This window comes from Thermobia domestica, chromosome 7 (genome assembly GCF_964235325.1).
Source record: "Thermobia domestica chromosome 7, izTheDome1.hap1.1, whole genome shotgun sequence".
NCBI lineage: Eukaryota > Metazoa > Arthropoda > Insecta > Zygentoma > Lepismatidae > Thermobia > Thermobia domestica.
The window spans coordinates 61,791,051-61,818,435 of NC_137460.1; the positions used below are offsets into that span (position 1 = coordinate 61,791,051).

General features: G+C 35.6%; 1 protein-coding gene across 1 annotated transcript in view; it reads right to left on the bottom strand.

Moving 5' to 3' along the window:
- Positions 1-471: 471 nt before the first annotated feature.
- Positions 472-27,385, bottom strand: part of LOC145688887 (nose resistant to fluoxetine protein 6-like) — an 88,785-nt gene continuing 61,871 nt past the window's right edge. Inside the window, exons 6-14 of the mRNA XM_081763052.1 lie at positions 27,171-27,264; positions 24,016-24,144; positions 20,172-20,337; positions 16,145-16,224; positions 14,047-14,142; positions 10,555-10,684; positions 7,130-7,304; positions 3,902-4,044; positions 472-2,166 (exon numbers count right to left, since the gene is read on the bottom strand). Of these exons, the coding sequence (XP_081619178.1) occupies positions 2,026-2,166; positions 3,902-4,044; positions 7,130-7,304; positions 10,555-10,684; positions 14,047-14,142; positions 16,145-16,224; positions 20,172-20,337; positions 24,016-24,144; positions 27,171-27,264 (1,154 nt within the window). The 3' untranslated portion in view covers positions 472-2,025. The remainder of the gene's footprint in view (positions 2,167-3,901; positions 4,045-7,129; positions 7,305-10,554; positions 10,685-14,046; positions 14,143-16,144; positions 16,225-20,171; positions 20,338-24,015; positions 24,145-27,170; positions 27,265-27,385) is intronic.

Genomic DNA, 27,385 nt, shown 5'->3' on the forward strand with positions numbered 1-27,385 from the left:
TTTCGCAAAAGAAGAGAAAGTTTGTAGTCTTTTGTATCTAGTTTTTTTAAAAATATTTATGGCCTTTGGCAAATAAGGCTCAACTTGGATAGGGGAAGGAAAAAGACGGAGAAAGTAATCTTGCAGTGACTGATTTCTGTGGTGGTATCTCACTGTCCACGGCGTAGTTCTTACAAGGCTGTCTATATTCTTTATTATAAATTAACGAGAAATGTTACAGTTTCGGAAGTATATCACTTCCTTCTTCATTCTCGTTAATTTATAATAATAAAGAATATAGACAGCCTTGTAAGAAAGTTATGTTTAATTTATGTTTAAGATGGACACAAGGCCTTTTTATAAAAATATCTAAGGCGTAGTTCGTAGCAAAAAGACAAATTAGAAATTACTTCTGTATGTTGATCACCTAATACCTTTACAATAGAAATTGGAAACATAAAAGAAATAAAGAAAAATCGGAGAATTAATTAATAATATATAATTGCGGTAACTTAATTCATGTTATTTATTTCCTTGAATTCTAGGAAGAATCCACAGATCCTCCCACGATTATGCTCTTTAGGCTAAGGAAGATAATGATTAAAGCAAATAAATTATGATGGAATGAATTGGCGAAATGAGAAAATAGGAAGAAACGCGAGTATTCCCAGAAAACCCACGTACACGATGTTGTCCACCACAAATTTACTTGATCAGGGATCGAACAAAGCACCCCAAGCACCAGGCATAAGCGCTCTACCAATGAGCCATCGTGCCCCATGTCCCTCCATTTACGAACGCCCACGCACTTACACTAGTAATTATGTGTAATCAACCATAAATAGATAAAAACTACCTGGACATGTGTTTTTAACGCAGATTTTCCTGTATAAACGATCCAGAATAAAGCAACAGTTCATCATGCAGTTTAGGTTGAATCTTTAAGGCTTATGTAAGAGAGAGTTTAGAAGTAGTGATGTCAACTGGCTCGGCTCAGTTCGGTTCAACTGAGCCATCAGCTCGAGCCGGCTCGGTTGCGATGAGCCATCGGCTCGGTTCGGCTCAGCTCAGGTGAACCATCGGCTCGGGTAAGCCGTCGGCTCGATTCGGCTCAGCTCAAGTGAGCCATCGGCTCGGCTCCGTTCGGCCCAAATGAGACGAGGGCTCGAGCCGGCTCGGTTGGGTGAGCTGTTGGCTCGGCTCGGTGGTGACTGAGCTGTGAGCCGAGCCGCTCGAGCCGTTGACAACACTATTTGGAAGCATGACTTGAGTTTAAAAAAATGAAATATTTGAGTTTTACGTCCCACGGTTATGCCGGCTGGGCTAATGGAGACGGTGATGATGAGTGATGAATGAAATGGTGGAATAAAGAAAGTGGGAGGAAACGGGAGAACCCTGAGAAAACCCACGCACACGGTGTTTGTCCACCACAAAGTTCACTTAACGCGGGCTGGGATCGAACCCGGGACCCCAAGCACCAGAGGTGAACGCTCTACCACTGAGCCACCGCGGCCCGACTTGAGTTAAAGTAGCATTTTTGTACTTCAAGCAGTTTCTCCTATTCCACGTCCTCAAAAATCAGATCTCACGTCAGTTGCTTGCTTATGAATTGATCTGTATTAGTAATTTCTAACTGAATGCTCTGTTACGTCACAGTTTTCTACTCCTCTTCTCTGTAAGCCACGCAGTGAAGAAAAAGAGCTGGAACATAACCCGACGTTAATTTTAAAAAAAATATATGACAAACCAACAAGAACATCGATAATTTAGTCGATGGTTTCGCAGTCATACTGTTCGTGAATCCATGACTAACTGTCAACATATGCTTTTCTCATCTCCTTCCCTATCTGCGCATTGTGTTTCACTGTTTGTTTTTTCCAAGCGAGCGTCTATGCCATACATTAAGCCAGTAGTAAAAGACTTATCTATATCGTGACAACGCGTGACAATAAAAATCCAGCAGCGCTATAAAACTTTTATAACACAAAATAATAATGTTGTTAGAACCTCGGCGCAGACGCCATTTTGTGCATAGAGACAAGTGAGTCACACTCGTGGACTAACTGATTTGCTTTTCCTGCCATCAAACATTAACTTGATAAGAGACAAAGACGGCACCTCCACTGCAACACAAAGTAAGAATCCTGCAAGGTATGAGAGCGAAACAAAGCCAAAGAATAGGATTATCTGTTGAGAAAAGAAATAGGAAAAGATAAATTACTATTTAACACAATATTTCATCAAAATAATCATACAACGTTTAACGAGAAAAGAATTTAATTAAAGAAATAAACATGCTATCAGGAAATTGGAAATTTGAATTTTCAACGCTAGAGAGATACGTATTATGTTCAGAATAAACTTATTCATGGAATACTAAAGCCATATCATAAAGCCATTTCTCGCTATATCTTCCCGTTTTAACTCTATAAAAAATACTGTTGAAGCCAGAAGTGGTTTTAGTCTTTTAGATTCCAGTTTTAGTAGAGAGATTAGAGTGGAAGTGGAGTCTATTCTTGGGACACTGAATCGATTATAAAATCTCTAAAAGTCAGAATTTAATACATTTAAGCTTAACATAGAATCGAATATGATTTATTACTTAGCATATATGTATATGTTCATCAAAAGAATTAATGTTTGGTTGAAATATTATATTTTTATATTTTGTTTGGTGAATTTGTAGATTTTTCCGTTACTGAATTTATTTAGCAAATACAATATTTGCTTGAACTAGAAATACAAATCGTTGAGCTAAGCAACGTTTATTTAAAAATAATAAATGTGTAACAGTTTCGCCAACTAACTGAACATATTGGTTTCATCAGACACTCACTGAACAAAGCAACGTTTATTTATAAAATAATAAATATGTAACAGTTTCGCCAACTAACTGAACATATTGGTTTCATCAGACACTCACTGAACAAAGCAACGTTTATTTATAAAATAATAAATATGTAACAGTTTCGCCAACTAACTGAACATATTGGCTTCATCAGACACTTACTGAACAAAGCAACGTTTATTTATAAAATAATAAATATGTAACAGTTTCGCCAACTAACTGAACATATTGGCTTCATCAGACACTCACTGAACAAAGCAACGTTTATTTATAAAATAATAAATATGTAACAGTTTCGCCAACTGAACATATTGGTTTCATCAGACACTCACTGAACAAAGCAACGTTTATTTAAAACTAATAAATGTGTAACAGTTTCGCCAACTAACTTAACATATTGGCTAAATCAGAAACTGTAACAAACAAGAGGACGTTGCGTATAAATATAAATGGATCCTAGAAACTAGCTCTGAACACTGATTGGCTGGCCAGAACGGACTCAGCCAATCATAATAGAAGTTGACAAAAGTCTGTTGTTTGTTACAGTGCCTGATGAAGCCAATATGTTCAGTTAGTTGGCGAAACTGTTACACATTTATTATTTTTAAATAAACGTTGCTTAGCTCAGCGATTTGTAATTTTAGTTTAAATTATAGCAAAGCTAGTATGAACCAGTTAGTACGAGTTACTGTATTTACAAATACAGTATAAATTAAAAAAACAAAAACTTTTGTATTTTCCTAGCAAATAACATGGTAGTTCTGTCTTATCTTGTTGGACTAAATTTGTTTATTTTAATGAAAATAGTTAAGTCACTATGTTAGGTTACAATATAGACATATTCTGTAGTGTAGAGAATAGACATATTTCTGCAACATATATTTTCGATTTTAAACTTGGGGGTTAGGTTAGGCTTGTTTCATTGTTATTTTTCATCTAAACTATTTCAAAAATGAATATTAGTCTCTGAGTTTCCTTATCTCCGATTCTCCATTTTTACATATTATAAACATAAACAATAAAGCTAGGCTACTTGATACATGCTTAAATTTTTACTACGTGTCGTATACGTACCATCAATTGCATATAGAGATGAAACTGCCCATCACTTGCTAAGAATAAACTTCTAATAATGAATGAATGGATAAGATATGCACAGTACGAGAGTCTACTCATCGGATAGAACCCTTTCCAGCTTAGAAACCTGTTCACAATTCCTGGAAAGCGAAAATAATTTATATACTTATTATTTATAAGCATTCGTAACACGTAATCATAAGTATCATATTATTACACTAGTTATAGTTAGTACTGTTTTTCTAACAGTATGCGGTACCAGCACGTTTTTCTACAGTTTCTTTTAATTTTATTTGTCTAGTCATTTTATTATTTTTTGTATTTCTGAAATGAATTTTCAAATTTAAATCACTTTGAAGATTTACTCAGCAGCATATTATAGGTCTATACATTTAAAAGTTATACGATATTTCTAAATACTTTGCAGTAGTTGCTAATTTTATTCCACATCTGAAGAATTTGACGTGGAATAAAAGTGGTTGTGTCTTCATAGCCACTAAAATTTTGCTTAAGGTTAGTTTAAAGGGACAAGTTTTGCCGATAGATGTCACTACAGTCTTCGTATCTCTCTAGTGTATTTTTTTATTTTTCACGAAAATTCACGATTTTTCTTACAAATTTCAACCTACAAACTTCAAATTTTTAGAGAAGAAACTTCATAACCTATCGAAGACAACAATCCGTGCCGATTTTTTATTTTGAATTTTCTTCATTGTTGAAATAGCTTGAATGTTGGAATGGATATTCAAACTTTTAACAATGAAACTATTTCAACAATGAAGAAAATTCTAAATAAAAAAAAATCGGCACGGATTTTTGCCTCTGATAGGTTATGAAGTTCCTTCTCTAAAAATTTGAAGTCTCTATGTTACAATTTGTAAGAGAAATTGTAAATTTTCGTGAAAGGTAAAAAATACACTAGAGAGATACGAAGACTGTAGTGGCATCTATCGCCAAAACTTGTCCCTTTAAATCATCCTTAAATGAAAGAGAAGCAGTTCGTTGTTCCTGTATGTTCAGGAAAATGAAGTCTCAGATAAACTTTATATTATTTCCTCTAAAGCACACTTTGGCTACAATTGTAATATATCTACTAGTAAATGTGAAAAGGAGATTATTTCGGATAACTCCTATAGTAACTTTATCTTTAAAAAAGCCTGTGACAAACATCTTGGCATTTCAGCTAAACGAATAAAACGCAAGCTCTGGCGCGACGTTGCCAAGTGGTAAAGATGTGTGGCTATAGCTAAGTAGACAAACTACAGCGCGATCAGGTGGCAGGGATAGACGTGGATGTGTACAATATAAACGTGGCAATACCTCTGGGCCTCTCATTTCCTAGCAGCATTTAAAGGGAACTTGGACCGCCGCCTTCAAATGCCAAGATATTTGTCACGCCGTTTTTTTAAGGTCATCTGTGCTTGTTTCAGGAAGTTCTTCATTGCTGTTAATCAGGAGAGTAGGATCACCTTTCACACAAGTTAGAGAAGAAATATTTATAAAGCTTAGAAATGTGGTGTTGGAGGAAGATGGAGAACATAAAATGGACAGAGAGAGAGTAACAAACGAAGATGTTTTGAAACGGATAGAAGAGAAGGGGATGGTTTTAGCTCATCCTTTGTAGGAAGGCCAATTGGACTGGACACATCTTGCGAAGGATTTGTTTCTTCACATCGTCACAGAAAGAAAGATGGAAAGAAAGCGAGGAATAGGAAGAAGAACACAATTAATCGATGATTTGAAAAAAATGAAAGAAAATATTGAAAGTTTAAAGAGGAAGCTGAAGATCGAGAAACGTGGAAGAAATACTTCCAGGCCCAAACCTAAAAAAAGATCCGCCCAAAGGCAGAATACTTAATAATAACGCGGATGCAGGACTACTCCGATGTCGTCGTTCTACGGTTGATACCAAAATAAGGAGCGTTCTGTAGGGATGCCCATGAGACGAGTCGAGACAGGATTTTCCTGACAAAATTCGAGTCGAGACACGGCTCTTCCAATAGAAAAATATATATTTTTCGAGTCGAGACATCACTTTTACAACACATTTTCGAGTCGAGACAGCCATAAATCTCGTCTCGTGCGCATCCCTAGCGTTCTGGTAAAAAATGAGGGTATGTCGGACGACATGTTAAATAAGCCGAGGTGAACCAACCTGAAAAGCTCCCGGCATGCAAAGCCGTTAAACACATCATCTGTTATCGAGCCGAGCCTGTCCTTAGTCAAATTTGACCACCAAATATAGGAATCTTTAGTTCGTAGGCGATAAGTTATATTTGGCCGCCGAATTTCGTTCAGATTTTTAAAATTTTTAAAAATCGTATTGTTAATAACAGCGTCAACAATTCCACCCATATTAAATTCTGGATTATTGTCAGTGATGTTATGCTTTGTTTGGTATACGCTCGATACTTTTCAAAAAATCTAGTGTATACCCACCCACATATACGCTCATCCTTTCGTAAATTTAAGGTCAGTATACTATAAAACTATTAGGTGATTATAAGCTGTATTCTCCCATATACACTTCGTTACTTTCCTGATTAACAGTACTAAAACGCAATACCCTTATGTTTTGTTATTTTTTTGCAAAACGTTTCTGTATTTGTATTACCCCAGGAGTTACTACACCAGGAAACCACATTAAATTCTGGGGTATTGCAAAAGTACCAAAACCAAATAATAGGTAGGAATGTTTGATTTAAGAGGTGGTGAACACCGATGTAGAAAAGCATAGTTAATGGAAATAGGAATCCCAGTAAAGCCGGTCTTCTTAGTCATAGCTTCCTTGTACTGTTAAATGCCAGGCAATTTGGTTTCATATCAAAATAAACAGTTCAAGCAGTGTTTCTTCCAGGCATACTTTCAGAGGGAGCTTTTCTCCCCTCCTCCCCGGAGTTAAGAAAAAAATAAATTGCTTTTCTTCGGTGTACCAAAAGAGTGACACAGTGCAGCCCCCTCACATTTTGATTTTACACCCCTCCCCTGGACAAAATTCTCGAAAGACAAAAAAAAGCCTAATTTCAAGCGCGCAGTGCGCCAAATTATTGATTCATGACACTTTACACTCCTTTTAGTTTTGTATTCGCTTCAGAGATGGCAGCCTTAGTATGTATACAGAGTGCCACTATACGGCACAATAGTGAACTATCTTGCAGAAATCTTTCAAGTTTGTAAATTACAATGAGAAATTTATTTAATTTCTGTTTTGATAATCTTTCTTACCTCCATAGCCTGAAGAGCAAGCGATGATGACCCAAGCGACAGCAATTGCCCAGAAGGTCCTACTCAGAGCAAGAAATGCTGCAGACGTGTATCGATTAAAAGTTAGTTTGTACGGGAAAAGCGCCATACAAACTAATAATCCAATGGAGAGCAACCATAGAAATACAGCTAATACCTGTGAAAGTAATTTACAAATATCAAATTATCACACAAAATGTGGAAATATCACTTTCAACTTAGCAAGAAATTATAACTGTTTAATAAGGATTACACTTAAACTAAGTAGTTCGTTTTTCCAGCTTTTATATGTACCGAATGTCATTCACACACAAATGGATGGAAGTAAATTAGCATGACTTTTAGCAACGAGGCTATAAGAGACATGGACTTGCAGTCTCGAGCTGCATGAGCTCCCGGGAATCGAACCCGGGGCTTTCGCGCCAAAAACACGTAAGCTAACCAGGACAGACATAATCATGAATTTTATCCCTATCATAAATTCTACAATATGATAACGCTTACGAAGAAACAATATTCAAAGATGAGATGTACGCCAACTGATAGACCTCATCGAAATGAACAAAATGATATGGTTGAGTGAAAATTCTCATGCGCAATTTACGAGAAAACGATATTTTTTTTAGTAAATCTAAAAAAAAATTGTTGTACGATAACCAGATCGCCTTTAAAAGTGGAGCTGATGGCGGAGTATACTCTCATCAACAGTGTCACTTCAGATTTTTGTTGGGGAAGGGGGAACCCTAGATGTCTTTAGATTTTCAAGTTTCTTCTTTCGTATATTATTATCTTATGGAGTAAAATGTATACAAATGTCAAATAAGGAGGGGAGGCAAATACCTCCCTCTGGAGGCCCAAGTGACGCCCCTGACTCTTATCAAACTTTTCATTATGGCAGTAATAACATTTTTCAAATCACATTGAAATGAAAATATCATAAAATTTTAAAACATAGGTAGACCCTACTAATTTAGTTATTCCAGACTGAATTGAAGGAATTCAAGTAACTTCGTAACACATATGAGAAATGTCAGAGAACTACAAGTAACAGAGGTTCGATAGGAAAAAAAATATTTAAAAACTTTAAAAAATAAAATGTCAAAGTTAAAACTCAATGGTATACAACAATCTTTCCCGATTGGTAGTCCGCGAACACCCAGGAGTCCGTGAAGCAGATTTTTAGGGGATCTGTGGGATTATATATGATATACTTCATATTTTATAAAAGATACAAATAATGCCATGTATTGTACATTGTGTGTTTGCAAAATAAATAAAGGTTTCTAATTTAATCCTTGTTAATATTGCTACCTACTTCTCAAGTACAACAACTACTACTCATATACAAAAACTTCACAGTGTGGGGTCCGTACTTTGCCTTAGAAATAAAAAGAGTACGTATTCAAGTAATTGGAAACTACGGGCATACAGTATTTATATATCAAAATATGTGCCACTAATTTCTAGGGCAGGGGGCGCGGTGGCTCAGTGGTAGAGCGTTCACCTCCGGTGCTTGGGGTCCCTGGTTCGATCCCAGCTCGCGCCGTGTGGACTTTGTGGTGGACAAACACCGTGCTCGTGGGTTTTCTCGGGGGTTCTCCCGTTTCCTCCCACTTTCTTCATTCCACCATCTCTCTCATTATCACCGTCTCCTTTAGCCTAACCGGCATAACCGTGGGACGTAAAACTTAAAGATTTCATTTCATTTCATTTTTTAATTTCTAGGGTAAGGCTATCTAAATGCAATGCTTTCGGTACTCCAAAATTTGCCTGCCATTTGAGTATGGAGATGGGATTATTATGCTTTTCTTTCCTTTTTTTTTTTTAAATCGTTCAAAATATCTGGAATTTATACATTTCAACATCTACCCCATTTGGAAAAAGAGTGGTAGGAAACATTGCTTTCTTGATGTTTCTTCTATTTTACTTGTTATATTGTTACAAACCGCTAAAGTGTCCGCCGTTAATTTAAAATTACGAGGCAAACATGTGAAGCATTCAAATCTCTGGTTTTTAAACCAACAAAGTGGTTAACTCAAAGTAAAGTTCAGTGGAATTTTGGAACATTACCTATACCTGAAACTAACCTTTCAATCCAGGCCAGCTTCCAAGGCATTCAACTATATTAAAATTAGTAATAAATGAAATATTTAGTTCTAACCCCTTACGGTTATGCCTTGTAGGCTAAAGCAGATGAGAAATTAATAGCAAAAGAATTGGTCGATTCAGAGCGTGAGAGGAAACAGGAAAATTACAGACACGACCCTAGAAACTCATATAGCATAGCATCGAACGAGAGACTCCCTTCTTTAAGAGGTGGGTGCTCTACAACTGTATCTCGTTCACCAGATTGAGCTTGCCTTCATTTTCCCATCCTTTGGGGTTTAATTTACTAAATTCAAGAAATTGGGTATTCTGTTGTTGAAAGAGATTTCTATACACCAAAATTCTTAACTGTGTGTCGAACAGATCAAAAGAAACATACGAAGGAAGGAATTTTTGTATTTATTGTTGTTTTAGCTTCTGCTGAATAGTTCAAAGTGTAAAACAGAAAAAGGTTAAAAGCTAAATAGTTGTATTACTCTCTGTATACTGTCGGAATTGAATTAAGGAAGGAATGTATAAGGAAAAATTGATTGATGTATAAGAAGAGAATTCAAGAAGAGTGCAGTTTCTATGTTAGAGGTCGTAGGCTGGAAGAGAATATAGACTATTTAGAATTTTTTCATGCGTATTCTAAGGGAAAAGGAGAGGGTTGAATGGGAAAGAGGTGGTTTAAAATGTATGTAATAAATAGAATATCTTATGAGCTCCTCATCTTAGGAAAACAAATTAACACATTTTGAAAACAAGTTAACATATGCATATGACTTACATCTAGAAAAGAATATTGTAAGGTAAGACACCATCTAGGGATAGGTGGGGAGCGAGTGACATGTAAAACATATCGAATACAGTCTTTATTAGTGACAAATCCATAGTTTTTGGGGGTCGCTGAGATGAATGGTGACACTCTCAATGTCGCCTAAAGTCGAAGTTGAGCTTCTATTGGCATGAGTATGAGAAGGAGTGAAAGATAAAGTGTCCAAAATTACTGAGATTAGTGTCAATTCCATAGTTTTAGGAGTCGATAAGCTAATTGATGACAATGCCGATGACATTTAAGCCTTACGTTTAGCCAAAAACGTGCCTGTTAGGTGGCCTGAGGGAACGCCGAAGGTGTTGCTTGTACAGTAGTTATTTATTTTACTTACTTCTTCATTTTCTGACAGGGGCTGAGCCCAAAGCTTTGCTCATTGTTACTTATTCTTTTCAGTTTATTTTCCAATATTGTACATAAACCGTCCGAAGCCGGACACTTCTGCTAGACAATATGTACTATTAAGTCATTTCTTTACAGTACATACCTTGCTAATCTCAAGTTTAATTTCACGCCGGCTTAACCACCATCCCGTACAAATTCCAATTAAATATGGTGAAATCCTTGTCCACGGTCTTCCATAAATAAGGTCAAAATTCTGTATATGTGGTTCATGCCTGCCAAAATAAACAAATTATTAATATACATATATACAAATAGCAGTTATTAACAGCTGTAGAAGAGATAGAAAAATGTATATCTGCCCTCATCATATTATGGAAGAAATATCCTGAATTTTTCCTGTTTCTAAGTAAAGTAATCTGTGAATTCACAAAATTCCCGAAAATCCATCAGTCCAGAAACTAAACCTCGAGATCCTACCCTCTAGACATGGCTGCTACAATTAGGTTGTATGGTTTTATGCGACTGTCTATTTTTTTTCTTTTTTTTAAACTTTGAACCATGCTTTTGAAGTGTTACAATAGTAGTACTTCGTAAAACTGCTCTTCATCGAAAGACAATATTGATGCATCTCTCAAAATTTCATACAAAAAAGCTGAAAAACAAAAAGTGGTTATGTTTGTTGTTGCACGATTGCTGCGACTACATCCAATAACATAGAGCATGTAACAAAGATCTTCCACATCATTCATTAAAAAAAAAAAGAAAAAAAAAGACGAATATTTCTTTCCCCAATCAGTTGCATTTTTTCATTATAGTACTTCTTTAAAACTTAGCATTGAACAAAAGTGAACAAACAATACGTATAACTTATACAAGTTTCCTAACTGTGAACAAAAATAACCTTCCTTGATTTTTGGATCTAAAGATCCAATATATTTCAGGCAAAAAATTTCTTGTAGACTTTATATCTGGGAAACTACATATAGGTCAAACCCAAATACCACCTAACTCAGTATGATGTATTCCATAAAAAATACGAAAACCCGATTTAGGAGCCATTCAAAAATTTTGTGGCCCCTGATCCAAAAAATCCAATATATTTCATTCGATCACAAATTTTCTTGTACGCCTTGTCTCGAGAACTACATACAGTGTGGCCAAACCCGAACTATCACTTAACTCAGTATGATGTGCTTATTCCGAAAAAAAAAATACGAAAACTCGATTTAGGAGCCGTTCAAAAATTTTGTGGCCCCTGATCCAAAAAATCCAATATATTTCATTCGATCACAAATTTTCTTGTACGCCTTGTCTCGAGAACTACATACAGTGTGGCCAAACCCGAACTATCACTTAACTCAGTATGATGTGATTATTCCGAAAAAAAAAACAAACGAAAACTCGATTTAGGAGCCGTTCAAAAATTTTGTGGCCCCTGATCCAAAAAATCCAATATATTTCATTCGATCACAAATTTTCTTGTACGCTTTGTCTCGAGAACTACATACAGTGTGGCCAAACCCGAACTATCACTTAACTCAGTATGATGTGCTTATTCCGAAAAAAAAAACAAACGAAAACTCGATTTAGGAGCCGTTCAAAAATTTTGTGGCCCCTGATCCAAAAAATCCAATATATTTCATTCGATCACAAATTTTCTTGTACGCCTTGTCTCGAGAACTACATACAGTGTGGCCAAACCCGAACTATCACTTAACTCAGTATGATGTAATTATTCCGAAAAAAAACAAACGAAAACTCGATTTAGGAGCCGTTCAAAAATTTTGTGGCCCCTGATCCAAAAAATCCAATATATTTCATTCGATCACAAATTTTCTTGTACGCCTTGTCTCGAGAACTACATACAGTGTGGCCAAACCCGAACTATCACTTAACTCAGTATGATGTGCTTATTCCGAAAAAAAAAAAAAAAATACGAAAACTCGATTTAGGAGCCGTTCAAAAATTTTGTGGCCCCTGATCCAAAAAATCCAATATATTTCATTCGATCACAAATTTTCTTGTACGCCTTGTCTCGAGAACTACATACAGTGTGGCCAAACCCGAACTATCACTTAACTCAGTATGATGTAATTATTCCGAAAAAAAACAAACGAAAACTCGATTTAGGAGCCGTTCAAAAATTTTGTGGCCCCTGATCCAAAAAATCCAATATATTTCATTCGATCACAAATTTTCTTGTACGCCTTGTCTCGAGAACTACATACAGTGTGGCCAAACCCGAACTATCACTTAACTCAGTATGATGTGCTTATTCCGAAAAAAAAAAAATACGAAAACTCGATTTAGGAGCCGTTCAAAAATTTTGTGGCCCCTGATCCAAAAAATCCAATATATTTCATTCGATCACAAATTTTCTTGTACGCCTTGTCTCGAGAACTACATACAGTGTGGCCAAACCCGAACTATCACTTAACTCAGTATGATGTGCTTATTCCGAAAAAAAAACAAACGAAAACTCGATTTAGGAGCCGTTCAAAAATTTTGTGGCCCCTGATCCAAAAAATCCAATATATTTCATTCGATCACAAATTTTCTTGTACGCCTTGTCTCGAGAACTACATACAGTGTGGCCAAACCCGAACTATCACTTAACTCAGTATGATGTAATTATTCCGAAAAAAAACAAACGAAAACTCGATTTAGGAGCCGTTCAAAAATTTTGTGGCCCCTGATCCAAAAAATCCAATATATTTCATTCGATCACAAATTTTCTTGTACGCCTTATATCTCGAGAACTTCATATAGTATAGCCAAACTCAAACTATCACTTATCTCAGTATGATGTGCTTATTTTGTAAAAAAAAAAAAAAAAAAAAAAAAAAAAAAACTTGATTTAGGGGCAGTTCAAAAATTTTGTGGCCGCTGACCCAAAATGTAGTTATTGGACAAGATCGCAATCTTTTGATCCATTTCTTTTGATCATTCCTAAAATTCTTGTTTGAGGAAAATCTTTATGTAAAACGTTTTGTGAAAATTTCACACTTCACAGTTGATGGGACATAACTCCTGAACCGTAAGTATATATGCAATATGTACACTCATGTCCAAAATTATTGTCGCATGTCTATAAATATGTTGTTCTAGGAATATAATTTGATAACGAATTCGTCCAGTATTTCTTATAATGTTAGTATGTGTATAATCTGCAAAGACATGTATTTAGCAAATTTCATGTCAAAAGAGCAATAAATAAGAACAATAAAACGAAAATAAAATTTTCTTGTCCGTTTAGCAACATTTTATTTTACTCATTATAATTTTCGTATTTATAATTCTTTTCCTATGAAATTTACCACAAATATGCATTTTCCGATTATACATATAGTATCAGTATTAAAAGTACCCTGCAATATCATTATCAAATTATATTCTTACAAGAAGACTGTTATAGATATGCGACAATAATTTTGGACATGAGTGTACATATTTCACATACTTATATGAATTGGTCAAGGTCGACCACCATGTGAAGTGTGATCTACATCGGATGTGTTCAGCTGAATTCGTACGATAGCCTATAAATCTATAGTGTCCTTGATTTTTCAGGTAAAAAAAAAATCAACAAAGGTTGAAAAAAGATTAGCTTCTGGTTATTGAATACCAAACTTACCGAACGGATGCATTTGCTTGGTATGCAATGAATGCTGTCCAAGTCCAGGAACCAACAAGCAGAAAGACTAATGCTCCAACAGCTACTTTGAAATACCTGTAACGAAATGCAATTGAAACGTACTAAAATTAAGAAAGTCTAAAAAAATATATCTGAAAAGAAAATAATAGTAACATTGTAAAAAGTTTAGATTAAGATATCTTCCCTTATGCCGTAGTTATATTTATTATTATTATTATTATTATTATTATTATTATTATTATTATTATTATTATTATTATTATTATTATTATTATTATTATTATTATGATTATTATTATTATTGCTGTTGTTTTATGAGAGTGCATTATTGTGCTTAACCTACAGAAATATTTCCAAAAAAATATATACACAGTTGCATATTATAGTCGGTTCAAAGACCATACTACAAATTTACAGCACAAATTTTTAAAGCATGATATTCTCAAAAGTATGTGAAGTTGCTCCCCTTCCCCTACTTTCAAATTTCGACTCGAAACCAAAACCAATCGTTTGTTTTCCGTTTGTTATTGATTGTTTTCGAGTCGAAATTTGAAAGTGTGGGGCCAGTATGAAGTTGGCCGTCCCAGCTTTATTTTATGAATATCTCTTTACGTTTTTCGAAACAAACTATTTTTGTCTTCAAGACAATCAGTAACAAACGAAAAACAAACGATTGATTTTGGTTTCGAATCAAAATTTGAAAGTGTGGGGTGGAAGGAGGGGGGGGGCAACTTCACACACGTATTCTCAAAGACATATTGCGAAGCGTTTCAATTCACCATGCATATCCATTTGCACTTCTATAATAATATCCTTAACGGAAAATTATCCTTTCACAAGTCTACGTCTTTACGTCTTTAAACAGTAATATCATATTTTCAGGATAAATATTTAAGGCCATTAAAGTTTCAGGTATTCACGTAATAGTACTTATTTCCTCCGATACAAGAATTCGTACATTCTGCTCTGGAAATCCATGGGCTGTCACTACGATACAATTATTTATTTCTATTATCATTGCAAATATATCTACTCTGAAATGATTTTCGAAATAGAGATGGTCACTCGCAAGTCAGTATATAAAGATAAGGGTGAATCCAGAAAAATAAATTTGTGAAGAAAAAAATAAATAGAGAGCAAAAGGAAATATATACGTTCCATTTCAAAATTATACAGCTTTACTTATTCCCACTGGAACAAACGGAACACGAGAGATATGTACTTTGGTGGGGATATTGTTTTAGGTCACCCATATGCGATTGTTTCACTTTTTAAAAACCGCTTACACAGAGAGTTAGTTGCTGGCAATAAAGAAAAAGTTTGTCGAACTGTCATTGCTGTGAAGTCAGGAAAAGAATTGAGCAGCAGTATTTGAATAAAATGCTTTTATACTGTTCAACTGTTTCAACACAGCATAAAATTTTATGATAGAAAGACGGGGACTGTCATAGCGCTGCGTTGCAACTAGGTGATGCACACGAGACGAGTCGAGACAGGATTTTCCTGAGAAAATTCGAGTCGAGACACGGCTCTTCCAATAGAGAAATATACATTTTTCGAGTCGAGACATCACTTTTACAGCACATTTTCGAGACGAGACTGCCATAAATGTTGTCTCGTGCGCATCCCTAATTGCAACATTGCTACCATCAGCAAATACTATTACACTATTCCACTTGACCTACTGAAATTTATAAGTTCTCTAAGTACATTGAGTGTTACTAATTAAAATAATTTGTTCGAATTATCCGAAGTCTTGAATGCATAAAACATAGTTATTGGTAGATATCTGTAATTAATTTCAGGGAAAAAAAAATGCAGTCTCCAGAACTCACTTTTCGTACTCTTTTTGCTAGGACTATTTTCACAAATGCTTATCAATCTTATTACACCACGCTTATCCTCAACATTAAACCATTTTCTAATCTTTCATTTCCCAAAATCTCAACCTCAACCTCAACATTGAAATGAAATGTGAGTAAAGCTAAAGTTGGATCTTCTAAGAATTCATTATACTTGTTATTAATAAAGCCAAAACAACAAAATAAAATAAAATAAAATAAAAAGGCATAAATACCTTACAGATATCATTACAATGACAACTCCAATAAGATAATACTGAAAGTCGTTGGATAAATACCAGCTCCATGGTATGCACTGCCAAAGGAAAAAAAAATATTTAAAAAATGAAATGAATATCAATACCTTTTATTATTATTATTATTAACTTCAGACACTCATGTGTAGTGACGTTACACCAGTGCTTGCGTGGCGGCATTTTCAGCGTCCTTGCGTTTTTACTCGTAGTAATATTCAGTGCCGTAACTTAGATTTTTTCTGGGGAAGGCAAGCATTAATACGCGTGTTTGGGCTCTCCTAGAGAATTTTTTTTTTTTTTAAATTCTTGGGCCCCGTTTTTCCACCTTTCCCTTACTCTTTGTGGGTCCCCTGGAGCCTGTGGACCCTCCCTCACGTCCCTGGGCCCGTTCCACACAGGACAAATTAATGAAGGATATAACTTTGACGAATCTCAAACAAATTCGAATAAATATTATTTCTAGGGTCCCCAATAGTAGACATTTTTTACTGAAATGGGCCCACGACTCATTTTTATTTACTTTCGTGTGCAGTTTTGTTTATGTAATGTAGTGAACCTGTTAAATGCTTCATTTATAATTTCATATAAGTATCGTATAGTCTATGGGGTAATAAAATTTTGTCATAAGTGGGCCCCCCTCGAAATCGGGGAGCTTCCCTGGGGGGTAGTTGCCCCCTGTTCCCCCACAAATTACGGCTCTGGTAATATTATTGCAACTGAATATCATGAAAATAAGAAAATACTGAGATCAGCGCTAGCTATTGTGTTAATAGTTAACTAGAGAAAATAATATGTCAATCTATCCCAGCTCATTGGGATAAGACGCGTATTTTTCTGATAACGCGGTGTAAATGCCATCCACGCGAGCAACTGATGGTTAAAATTATCATTTGACACTGATTTGTTTATTAAGTAAGTAGCAGAATCACGTGTACACCACGTAAGAAAGGTAGAAACCGGAAGTGGTAGTAAAATTCTACAATTTCTAGTGTTAATAGAGAGCAGTGGCGTATTTACGATTTTGTTTCGGGAGGGGCTTTGCTAACTTTCGGGGGTGGGCTTTGCCTGAAAATGTGAAAATTCTGCAAGATATTTCATATAGTTTACTATAGTAAGTAAGATTTCGGGGGGGGGGCTTAAGCCCGGAAGCCCCCCTTCCTAAATACGCCACTGATAGAGAGATTAAACTGGAGATGCAATATATTCTTGGGACGCTTAATTGATTTCAGAAATCCGTTTCTCTTTCTATGTATATGACCACCGTTTTAACTCTATAGTGATCAACGTTAAAACCGGAAGTGGTTGATTTATGCCATGTTCTGTTCTAATAGACAGAGTGGAGATGGGATAAACAGTATGTATCCATTGGATACTTAACTAATTGCATAAAAAACACTTCTTTGTTTCTAGTATCGTTTTTGTTATAAGGAGATTAACCTTAAAAACAGAAGTGGTTAGTTTTTGTAATGTTCTTTCTTAACCCTCTCCGGGAAGGTTGATATTTGTCACTTTTGATTTGAATATAGGATTAAGAGAGAAGATGGTGGCTATTCTTAGAATGCTAAATCGACTCCAAAAAACCACTTCTCACTATCTCTTATTGTTTTAACTCTATGTAGATCAATAGTGGATTTTCATCACTTTCGGCTTTAGTAGAGAATTAAGCATGAAGATGAAATGTGTTTCTGAAACGTTAAGAGGCCTCATCACTGCGAACTTAAAATACCGCTAATTTTGCAGTAATTATGTGATATCTTCAAATAGATAAAAGTTAATCGAAAAGTGGAACAAGATCTCCCTAGACATTATTTTTGCGTGAGATACCGTCATTACGACTCATTTATCTGCTTTCGATTTCCAGCCATTTAGAAAATCGGCATTTATTTTCGCGTTTCTAAATAACTGCAAACGGAAAGCTACTAGGTGACTCGTGATAACAATGCCGCATGCAAAATAACATCGTCTAGGGAGGTCTTGATCCACTTTTCGATTATCTTTTATCTATTTGAAGATATCACATAATTACTGTAAAATTAGCGGTATTTTAATTTCGCAGTGATAGGAACTCTTAATCGATTGCGGAAAATCGTTTCTTACTATTGTAATATCACGCATTATTGTGTTTACAAACACCCAACACATGCTTCTATTTCCAAACATTAACCACGTGAGTCTCGATTATGGATTACGATGGCTGAAGACAACAATGACAACAGAGACCGCACTGGTCGTGTGACGACTTTGGAACAATAGTGCTACCGCCTCACTTGGATAACCTATACAACCGAGAGGCATCAGTCTGCAACTGGTCACTCTTCCTCTAGCTTGCTCTGGAGCTCTAGGATTTTTGTCATAAAAACCGGTAGTGGGAAAACGATTGCAGACAATCAAAGTTAAACCGGAAATAGTTTATTTTTACCACTTCCGGTAGCAACGATCTCGATTTCTAACTTTTGACCCTTCACATCCTGACAAAAACTTATTGTAATCCATCAAATAGTTCATGAGATTTTTTTTTGTCTCCTGATCGGACGGACGGACGGACACACAGACTGAGTAAATATATAAATAAGTTTCGGTAAACCAAACTCCTTAATAAAGTAATAGATACTGCAAGACAATTTGACACAGAAAATAAACTACAATATTATTAGTGTATATAACAGATACACAGGATGTTAATAAACTAGACCGACAAACTGAAACAGGTTATTTCTGATATCAAAATAAGGAAAAAAGTTCACATGGACCCGTGGTCAAAAGTGCATAGTTTCAGAGCTAGGACTGTCCAAAACCGTGGGAAAATGAACTTTGGAGGTGAATATTTCCAAAGCTATAGCTATTGAGCTGAAATGGCATGTCATTGTCTTAAACTTATAATCTGTTCTATCCAAAAATACATGATTCTGTATCGTTCAGTGGCGGCGCAAAGGAATGTCCCACAGGAAATGGGGAGTCCCGGATACTCCGTTACGACAGATAGACCCCATTCATGACAGATAGAACAACATACCACTAAGTTACAAAAAGTCGTTGAAAGACCATCAATATTTTGAACAAAAGCAAGATGGCGAAGGATTTTTTGGTGTGTTGTGTGTGGTTGCATACCTACAGTTGGGGCTGAATGTAGTGGATAAAAGGAAATCAAATAAAATCATTACATTTGCAGGTTTATGACCTATAGTTATGATCTGTGTGCTAAAGGAGACAAACATTAATAATACGTAATGATTTTGAAAGAATTCACCCACTGAGAGTTTGCGAAAAAAAGGGAGTTTCCCCCACAAAAAAATTGAGTTGATTTTAGTTTAGCGTCCCTTTCAGCAGCGAGGCTATATGAGACGTGGACCTACTGATTAACGTGGAATCCGAACCACATGAGCTCCCGCCGGGAATCGAACTCCCCCGCAAAAAAAAGGAAAAAGAAAAAGAAAGAAAGAAAATAAGAACAAATAGAATGTTCTTCATCACAAACTCATATGTCGTAAATCTAAAGTGAAACCCCTTGCCATATAGGTGCACACTATCACTGAATTACAATGTACGCCTTTTCTCCCTCCTTCGTGGCGAACAACATATTGTTTACAACGCATGGGAACTGATGGGGGGGGGGGATTTCATGCCTACACTTGAATAAACCTCAATTACAATATACATTAACAACAATGACATAACTAGCAACAATGATAACTACTTAAAAGCATACATTTACATAATCGAGTTATCGAGGTTACATCAAGGGAAATTCGACTTATAGAGGTAAATATCGACTTGTACAGGTTCGCAATATGATTATGGAACCCTTAAAATTCCACTTATCGAGATTGTAATTTTTTAAACATTCGACTTTACATACGTTATTTTAACATTGAGTGTTATGGAGAGTTCAAGGGAATGTAAAAAAAATCGAATGATTGTTATTTGTCTTCTCTTAACCATGACACACATATATTATTTGTACTATTTTCAGTGTTGTTTGTAAGTAATTGTATTGACGAGTACTCACCATTTCCCTATCGGTGAAAATTGTGTTGACATATAGTAAATTCCTCCACATATAATTTCTGCAATTCTCATAGTCATTTCTTGCAGTGTCGTAGAACGCTTGGGAATAGAACCAGGCGTTCGACACGGACACCAAAAGAATCAGCACAAAATAAGGTGGAGTAAGCCTGAAAAAAAAAATATTACATTTTTTTTTAAAACCTACTAAGTAACATAAATTAAATCTATAACATACGAGGGTATTTCCAAAGATTTTCATTATCGCCCTACTGGTGATAAGCCGTTCATGATGTATAGCGCCATCTATAGAAGAAATAATGTATCAGTTTCAACGGTTTAGCTGCGTCAGTTCGTTGAAGACACTTATTTGAATTAGGGCCTTTCTATTTCGACTGTGCCCTCGAAAATATGTCAAATATACTTCGACCCCATCCCCGCCACCCTTTTATGTAGGAAACCCTCCCTTTGCTTAGAGGAAAAAAGTGAATGACCTCAGCTGTGTTGCCAATTTGTCATTCAGTCGTTTCTCAACGAGTCTCAACGAGTGAAGATCGTAGGCTACTTAGAATGGCTAACAAGACAGAGCATAGCGAAGTCCGTGAAATAATTCGTTGTGACAACGCTTCCGCATCCAACAATTGAAAGATCTCGGCCGCAGCAACTTGTCCCTCTTCTTTCGAGGGAGGTAGGGGAAATTACATATCGACAGCAGCGCCATCAAGAGCACAGTTGAAATAGAAAGACTCTAGTCACTCTGCGTTGAGCTCGTATGTCACTTCATACCAAATCTACAGCGTTAAATCTGCGTTATAGAGGTTGAATCTACGCTGAATCTCGTCGAAACCATAGTTCTTGCCTGCTACCTGACAACAACAGCCATGTGAACAACCATTATAATGTAGTATGCGAGCTCTACGCCCAGTGACTGCTTCAAATAACTGCCTCCAACAAACTGATACGGCTAGACGGTTGAAAGTGGTACATTATTTCTTCCATAGATGGCATTATATGCCATGAACGGATATACTGGCGCGATATTTTAGAGTCAGACCGGAAATTTTTGAAAATACCATCGTATATATATATATATATATATATATAGTGTTTCAAAACAACATCAACAACGTTTGGGAGGTGATTCTTGACACCAAAATAAGACGAAAAGTATAGACCAACCTGGGTGCACAAATGTTTCCTTTCGCAATTATTACATTGCCGAAACCATTAAAAAAATGAACTTTAAAGGTCCATAGCTCCAAAATTATAGGACCTACGTAGTCGGGTTAAGACTTTTCTTAGGAACTAATATGTGCTCTATCCAAAAATACATGTTTCAGAATCCTAAGGTACTCACGTAACAATTTTTGTACAGACAGTTTGGTTACGGGCATATAATCTGAGGTACTCACTAACTATCTCTATAAAAATTGTTGCGGAACTACTGCAGGATTCTAAAGCATGTGTTTTTGGATAGAGCACATATTAGTTCCTTAGTAAAGTCTTGATCCGAATACAGTATATCCTATAGTTTCGGAGCTATGGTACATTTTTTAACGTTTTCGGCAACCTATAACTTCGAAAAGAAGCATTTGTGCACCCAGGTTGGTCTATACTTTTTGTCTTATCTTATCTTGGTGTCAGGAATCACCTCCCAAACGTTGTCGGTTGTTTTGAAACACCCTATATATATATATATATATATATATATATATATATATATATATATATATATATATATATATATATATAGAGAGAGAGAGAGAGAGAGAGAGAGAGAGAGAGAGAGAGAGAGGGAGAGAGAACGAATATTCGGATATTCGAATAACAGAAGATAAATTTATCGAATGATGAATATTCAAATTATTATTCGAATAATTTTAACAGCACTCAAGAATGAAGTAACATTACCAAAGTTGATAGCAATGTAGACATAAAGTTTGTACGGAACAACTTAATTACACGAAGTTAACACAGTTCTATACCTTATTATAATAACAATTTAAAATATCTGGATATAAATCTTAAAAGCTTTGAAATAAGTTTCAAATAGGAAATGATTTTTTTTAAAGTGAAATGACATATTAGTTTAACGCCCCATAATTATGCCCGGATTATTAATGGAACCGAATGATTGTAAAATTAGTTTTTTATGGTCTTCCACCGGGGATCGAACCGGGGACCACGTGCACTACAGACACACATCTTTGCTTCAGGTAGAGATCTTAAAGATGAAATATGTCCCAAATGCCGAAAAAAGAACTTAATTTCCTTTTGTAAAAATACTTTTCACAAAAGAAAAAAAAAACAGTAAAGATATCCTTATACGTATGAAAGTATATGTGTTAGCAAAATTTTGATAGCAAAGATGGATTGCTCGTGTTAAAACACTATAGAAACATGCTAAATTATGCCTGGAAGAAAATATGTGTAGACGAATGTTATCTAAAAAAGCAAAGTTTTTTTTAAAAAAGAAATTGTATTTTATTCAGTATAAAACTAGTTCAAGTTTGTATTGCCAGTGAAACTTCATTCTTGAATTGATAGGTAGTGAGATTCTCATCAAGCACTGGATTGGCTGTGGTTGATCATGATACAGAAGTAGTGATGATTATGATGATGATGAACAGAGTAAAATGATTAAATTCACTATGTGGATAAATATTCTATTGTTATCTTCTAAAACTAAAATTTCAAATATAATATTATATAGTATATTGTGTTTTCAACAAGCTAAAGAAGATGAAGTTACCTATGCAAAACCATATTTCTTACTGTAATTTTACAAAAGTAAATAATAAAACCTAAATTTTGTTTTGTTATACAAAGGGTGTTCAAAAAGTTTTGCACAGTGGTTTGTAATTTTTTTATTTGTTGCAGGAGGAGAATGATTTTTTTTTTTGTGAACATACTTGGAACATTTAGCTATAAGTTGGTATATAAAAGTATTTTCTTTTATTTACAGGTGAGCCATAATGGTCTGTGAAGTATATGTCAGGTTGCGACAACGGTCGGTGATGGAGTTCCTCTTCAAGACCGGCGATGACTATGCCACATCGATTCACAGGAAGTTGCTCCCTGTTTATGGGGAGGAGACATTGGATCGGTGGATCGGGAGTATCCAGCGGTGGTTGCAGAGGTTTAAAGAAGGTGATTTCTCTCTGCTGGACAATCCACGATGCGGTAGACCATCGACAGTAGTGAGTGATGTGAATAATGAGACCATTAATCAAATCATCCAAAATGACAGATGTGTGAAGACTCGACAGCTTGCTGAAATGGCTGGTTTGTCATTGGGTAATGTGGTATCAGTGGTACAGTCACTAGGGTACAGAAAAATCTGTGCACGTTGGGTGCCTAGATTATTGACAAGAGAAATGAAAAAGATGAGGAAGGGTGTGTGCGAGGGTCTCATGACGACCTTTACTGAAGAGTGGAAACAGTGTTTTGACGGCGTCATTACCCAAAATGAAACATGGTTGTTTTTTCCGAACCTGAGAGCAAAACACATCTGAAGGCCCACCTGCGCGGTAAAACATTTGATAGTGAGAAAGACCTTCTTTCCTGTGTCAAGCGATGGTGTAAAAGCCAATCCCCAGAATTTTACCAGAGTGCATTTACATCATGGAAAGAACGTTGGACCAGATGCGTCACAGCTGATGGAGGCTACATTGAGTAGGTTCAGTGTATAGCTAAATGTTCCAAGTATGTTCACAAAAAATTTCATTTTCCTCATACAACAAATAAAAAAATAGAGACCACTGTGCAAAACTTTTTGAACACTCTTTGTATTTATTACTAAATTGTCTATATAGCAACAATGTATTTCTTAAATCATATTTCCTTACCTCCAGTATCTCTTGAAGACTAGTTGAAGATATTCTTTCAAATAAGAGAGCATTGACTTTCCTTTTGTTGATGAGGATGAACTCTCCTTAGGTTTGCGACGAAAATACGAAAGGCTGACTAGAAGTCCGCTGAAAAGTTATTATTATCATTATTATTACAAATATGAAACTCTGCTGTAGTTTATACTCAATTCACATTAGATTTTAAGGACAAACTCACAAAATATTTTTTTTTTTTTTTTTTACAGCGTCAAATGCATATACTGTACAAATGGGACAAACTTCATTTTTTATACTTCCAAATTACGCAATGCATAAATACAATATAGTGGTTAGAGCCTTGGACTCATGTCTGCGTGGTCCCAGGTTCGATTTCCGGCCGGTGCTATCTAATTTTCGGCGTCCACCCAGGGTCGTGAGGCAAACTGGGGAGTCATGTGAAAACAAGACGTGACTGCTAGTAGGTCTAGAAAGATCGTGATGTGCCCGTTAGGGACAGAGCATCGCAGTGCGGTGACCACGAGCTCGCTGGACGCTAGTGGATGGCGCTGGAGCAGGCTTAGGCTCACAAATGGGTCGTTATACCAAGTGTGTTTTTTTTTATTACATACAATATGATAAAACTTTTTGCAAGATTATATCCGCTGTCTGTAAAGAGATATCAGAGCAAACAGTTAACAGTTTGCGAGAAGTGTTTTTTTTTAATCGATTCAATATCACCCAAAATAGATTCCATCTCCTCCATGAACCTTCTTTTTAAACCAGAAGAAGTAAAAATCAACAGTTTCCGGTTTCAATTTTGATAATTATGGAACGAAAACGGTAGTAAATATCAACAATCCTTATTCAATCAATTCAATTTTTTTTAAGGAATAGGTCCCATTTCCTATATTAATTCTCTATTCAAACTGAAAGTGGTGAAAATTTATGGTTTTCGATTTTAATACTGATTGCTATAGTGAAAAATAACAATAGAAAGTGAGTAGCAGTTTGCTGATATGGATTCAGTGAAATCTTTAAGTTGTACGTCCCATGGATACGCCGGCTAGACTAAAGGAGACAGTGATGATGAGAAATGAATGAAAGGTTGGAATGAAGAAAGTGGGAGGAAACGGAATAACCCCGAGAAAATCCACACAACACATGGCGTTTGTCCACCACAAAGCTCATTTGGCTCAAGCTGGAATCGAACCAAGGAAACCCAATGCACCAGAGGTAAACGCTCTACCACAGAGGCACCGCGTCCACATGGATTCAGTTGCGCAAGAACCGGCACCATCTCCTATTATTTTCTTCTGTTCCAACAGAAGTGATAGAAATATACTTTCATTTCCGATTTCAATGTGATTATAATGTTTTTCATTGTCCAAGCTTTGCTTTCTACAGAATTAAATTAGATTTATATTCATTACTGAGCAAAACAATACGTTTATAGTAAAACTTTATTATCAACGTGTAACAGTTTCGCCAACTACCCACTTGGCTTCATCAGATACTATTAATTCATAGATAAGGGCAGATTTAATATATAAGAGACACTGAAAACATTCTTGATTCCTGATTGGTTACTCTAAACTACAAGAGCCAATCCCCTTAAATCACACTCACACACACACAAAGAAAAAAGTCGTTATTCCACCTCCTTCTAATCAGGATTCAAAGAACTTTTCGCTGTCTCTTATATACGCGTATTAATTCTCCCACTACTTGTATATTCATAGCGTCTGATGAAGCGAAAGTAGAAAGTTGGCGAAACTGTTACACGTTATTAATTTGCACAACAAACGTATTATTTTGCTCAGCGATTAGCTTAAATCTAACTCAATGTGGATTGTCTCATTGAGTGAAATTGGTAATAAGTGGTGATAAACTTCCTCACCCAATATGGAGTCAGGATCCCAATAATAGATTTCATCTCAGCTGTTATCCTTCTACTGAAACCGGAAGTAGTAAAAACTAATGCAGCTTCCGGTTTAAATAATGATTTCTGTATAGTACTAACTGAAGGAGATAGTAAGAATCTGTTTTTGACATAGATTTACCGTCCGATAACCAGTTTCAACCCCTGACATTATCTCTCTATTGCAACCGGAAGTTATAGCGCTACTACTTCCGGTTTTAGTATTGAATACAAATGCAACCGGAAGTTATAGTTCTATTACTTCCGGTTTCAGTAATGAATTCAATTGCAACTGGAAGTAATAGCTCTACTACTTTCGTTCCGGTTTCGGTATTGAATTCATAGGAAACTCAGATGTTTGCTTTGGATTTCAAGAGGATCATTATCAGTATTTTTCCACCATTGTGCTTTCTGGAAATTCATGAACATCGTAGCAGAAAAATCTCCCTCCCTTAGCGTGGAAACATAAGGAGGAAGCACGGTAAGAGCTCTATAGGGAGTCCTCACAGGTATACGTCCGTAGGGAGCAGGTACGTTAGTGATGGAGGATATATGCATAGACGATATTGAAGAAATCTATAAAGCATAAAAACAGCGCATTTGTATAGGTTAGAACACCTGTCATAGTATCACACTAGTAACTCTATACATGTAAACATAAAATACAAGTTTCTTACATTCCATCAGTGGAAATTAATATGTAACACAGTCGTCTTTTAAATACACTCATTCATTTTAACCTAGTATAATACTTGTCATAGTTTGACCACTTGTAAATATAAAATACTGGTTTCTTACATTGTGCAGAAGTGCACCATCAGTGAAAATTATTATCTTAGACAATCTTTCTAAGTATGAACAAACGCATTTTAATCGTAAAACTTCCATTTTCACGACAGTCTACTGTATCAGTTCCTTATGTTCAAAGATAGTGTCGTTCAAACCAAATAATTAAATATATTTTCAGCTATTCATACATTTTTTTTTTCGAAATTCGGTACTTGAATACTGAAAGAAATTTTTAATTATTCAAATAAATAATTTGTGAGAATATTTTTTAACATGGTCATTCAGAAGTTTGTTCTCCAAAGAACACATTCCAAATAAATACGAAAAGTAGGCCTATATTTAGTTAAGAATAAAGACAATTTGAATAGTTTCCCTTAAGCTGCCATAATCAGTTGCCTATGTTATTTTCAAATGCATTTATAGGGTCTCAGCAGACACAGTAAAATAAAGCAATTAAACAACTTACCTCATCAGAAAGAAAGTATCCACAGCATATAGACCACTAATGGCGAGGAGAAACGTTGTTGATTTAGTCATGGTTGCTGTATCACCTTTGTTCACTATGTGAATTATTAAAACATAAAAGGTTATTAATATAAATTAGTGAATTATAAAAAATAATTACTAAAATCTTACAATAACACGAGAGCGCTTGGTAAGTTCCTGACTCCCCACGAGAGG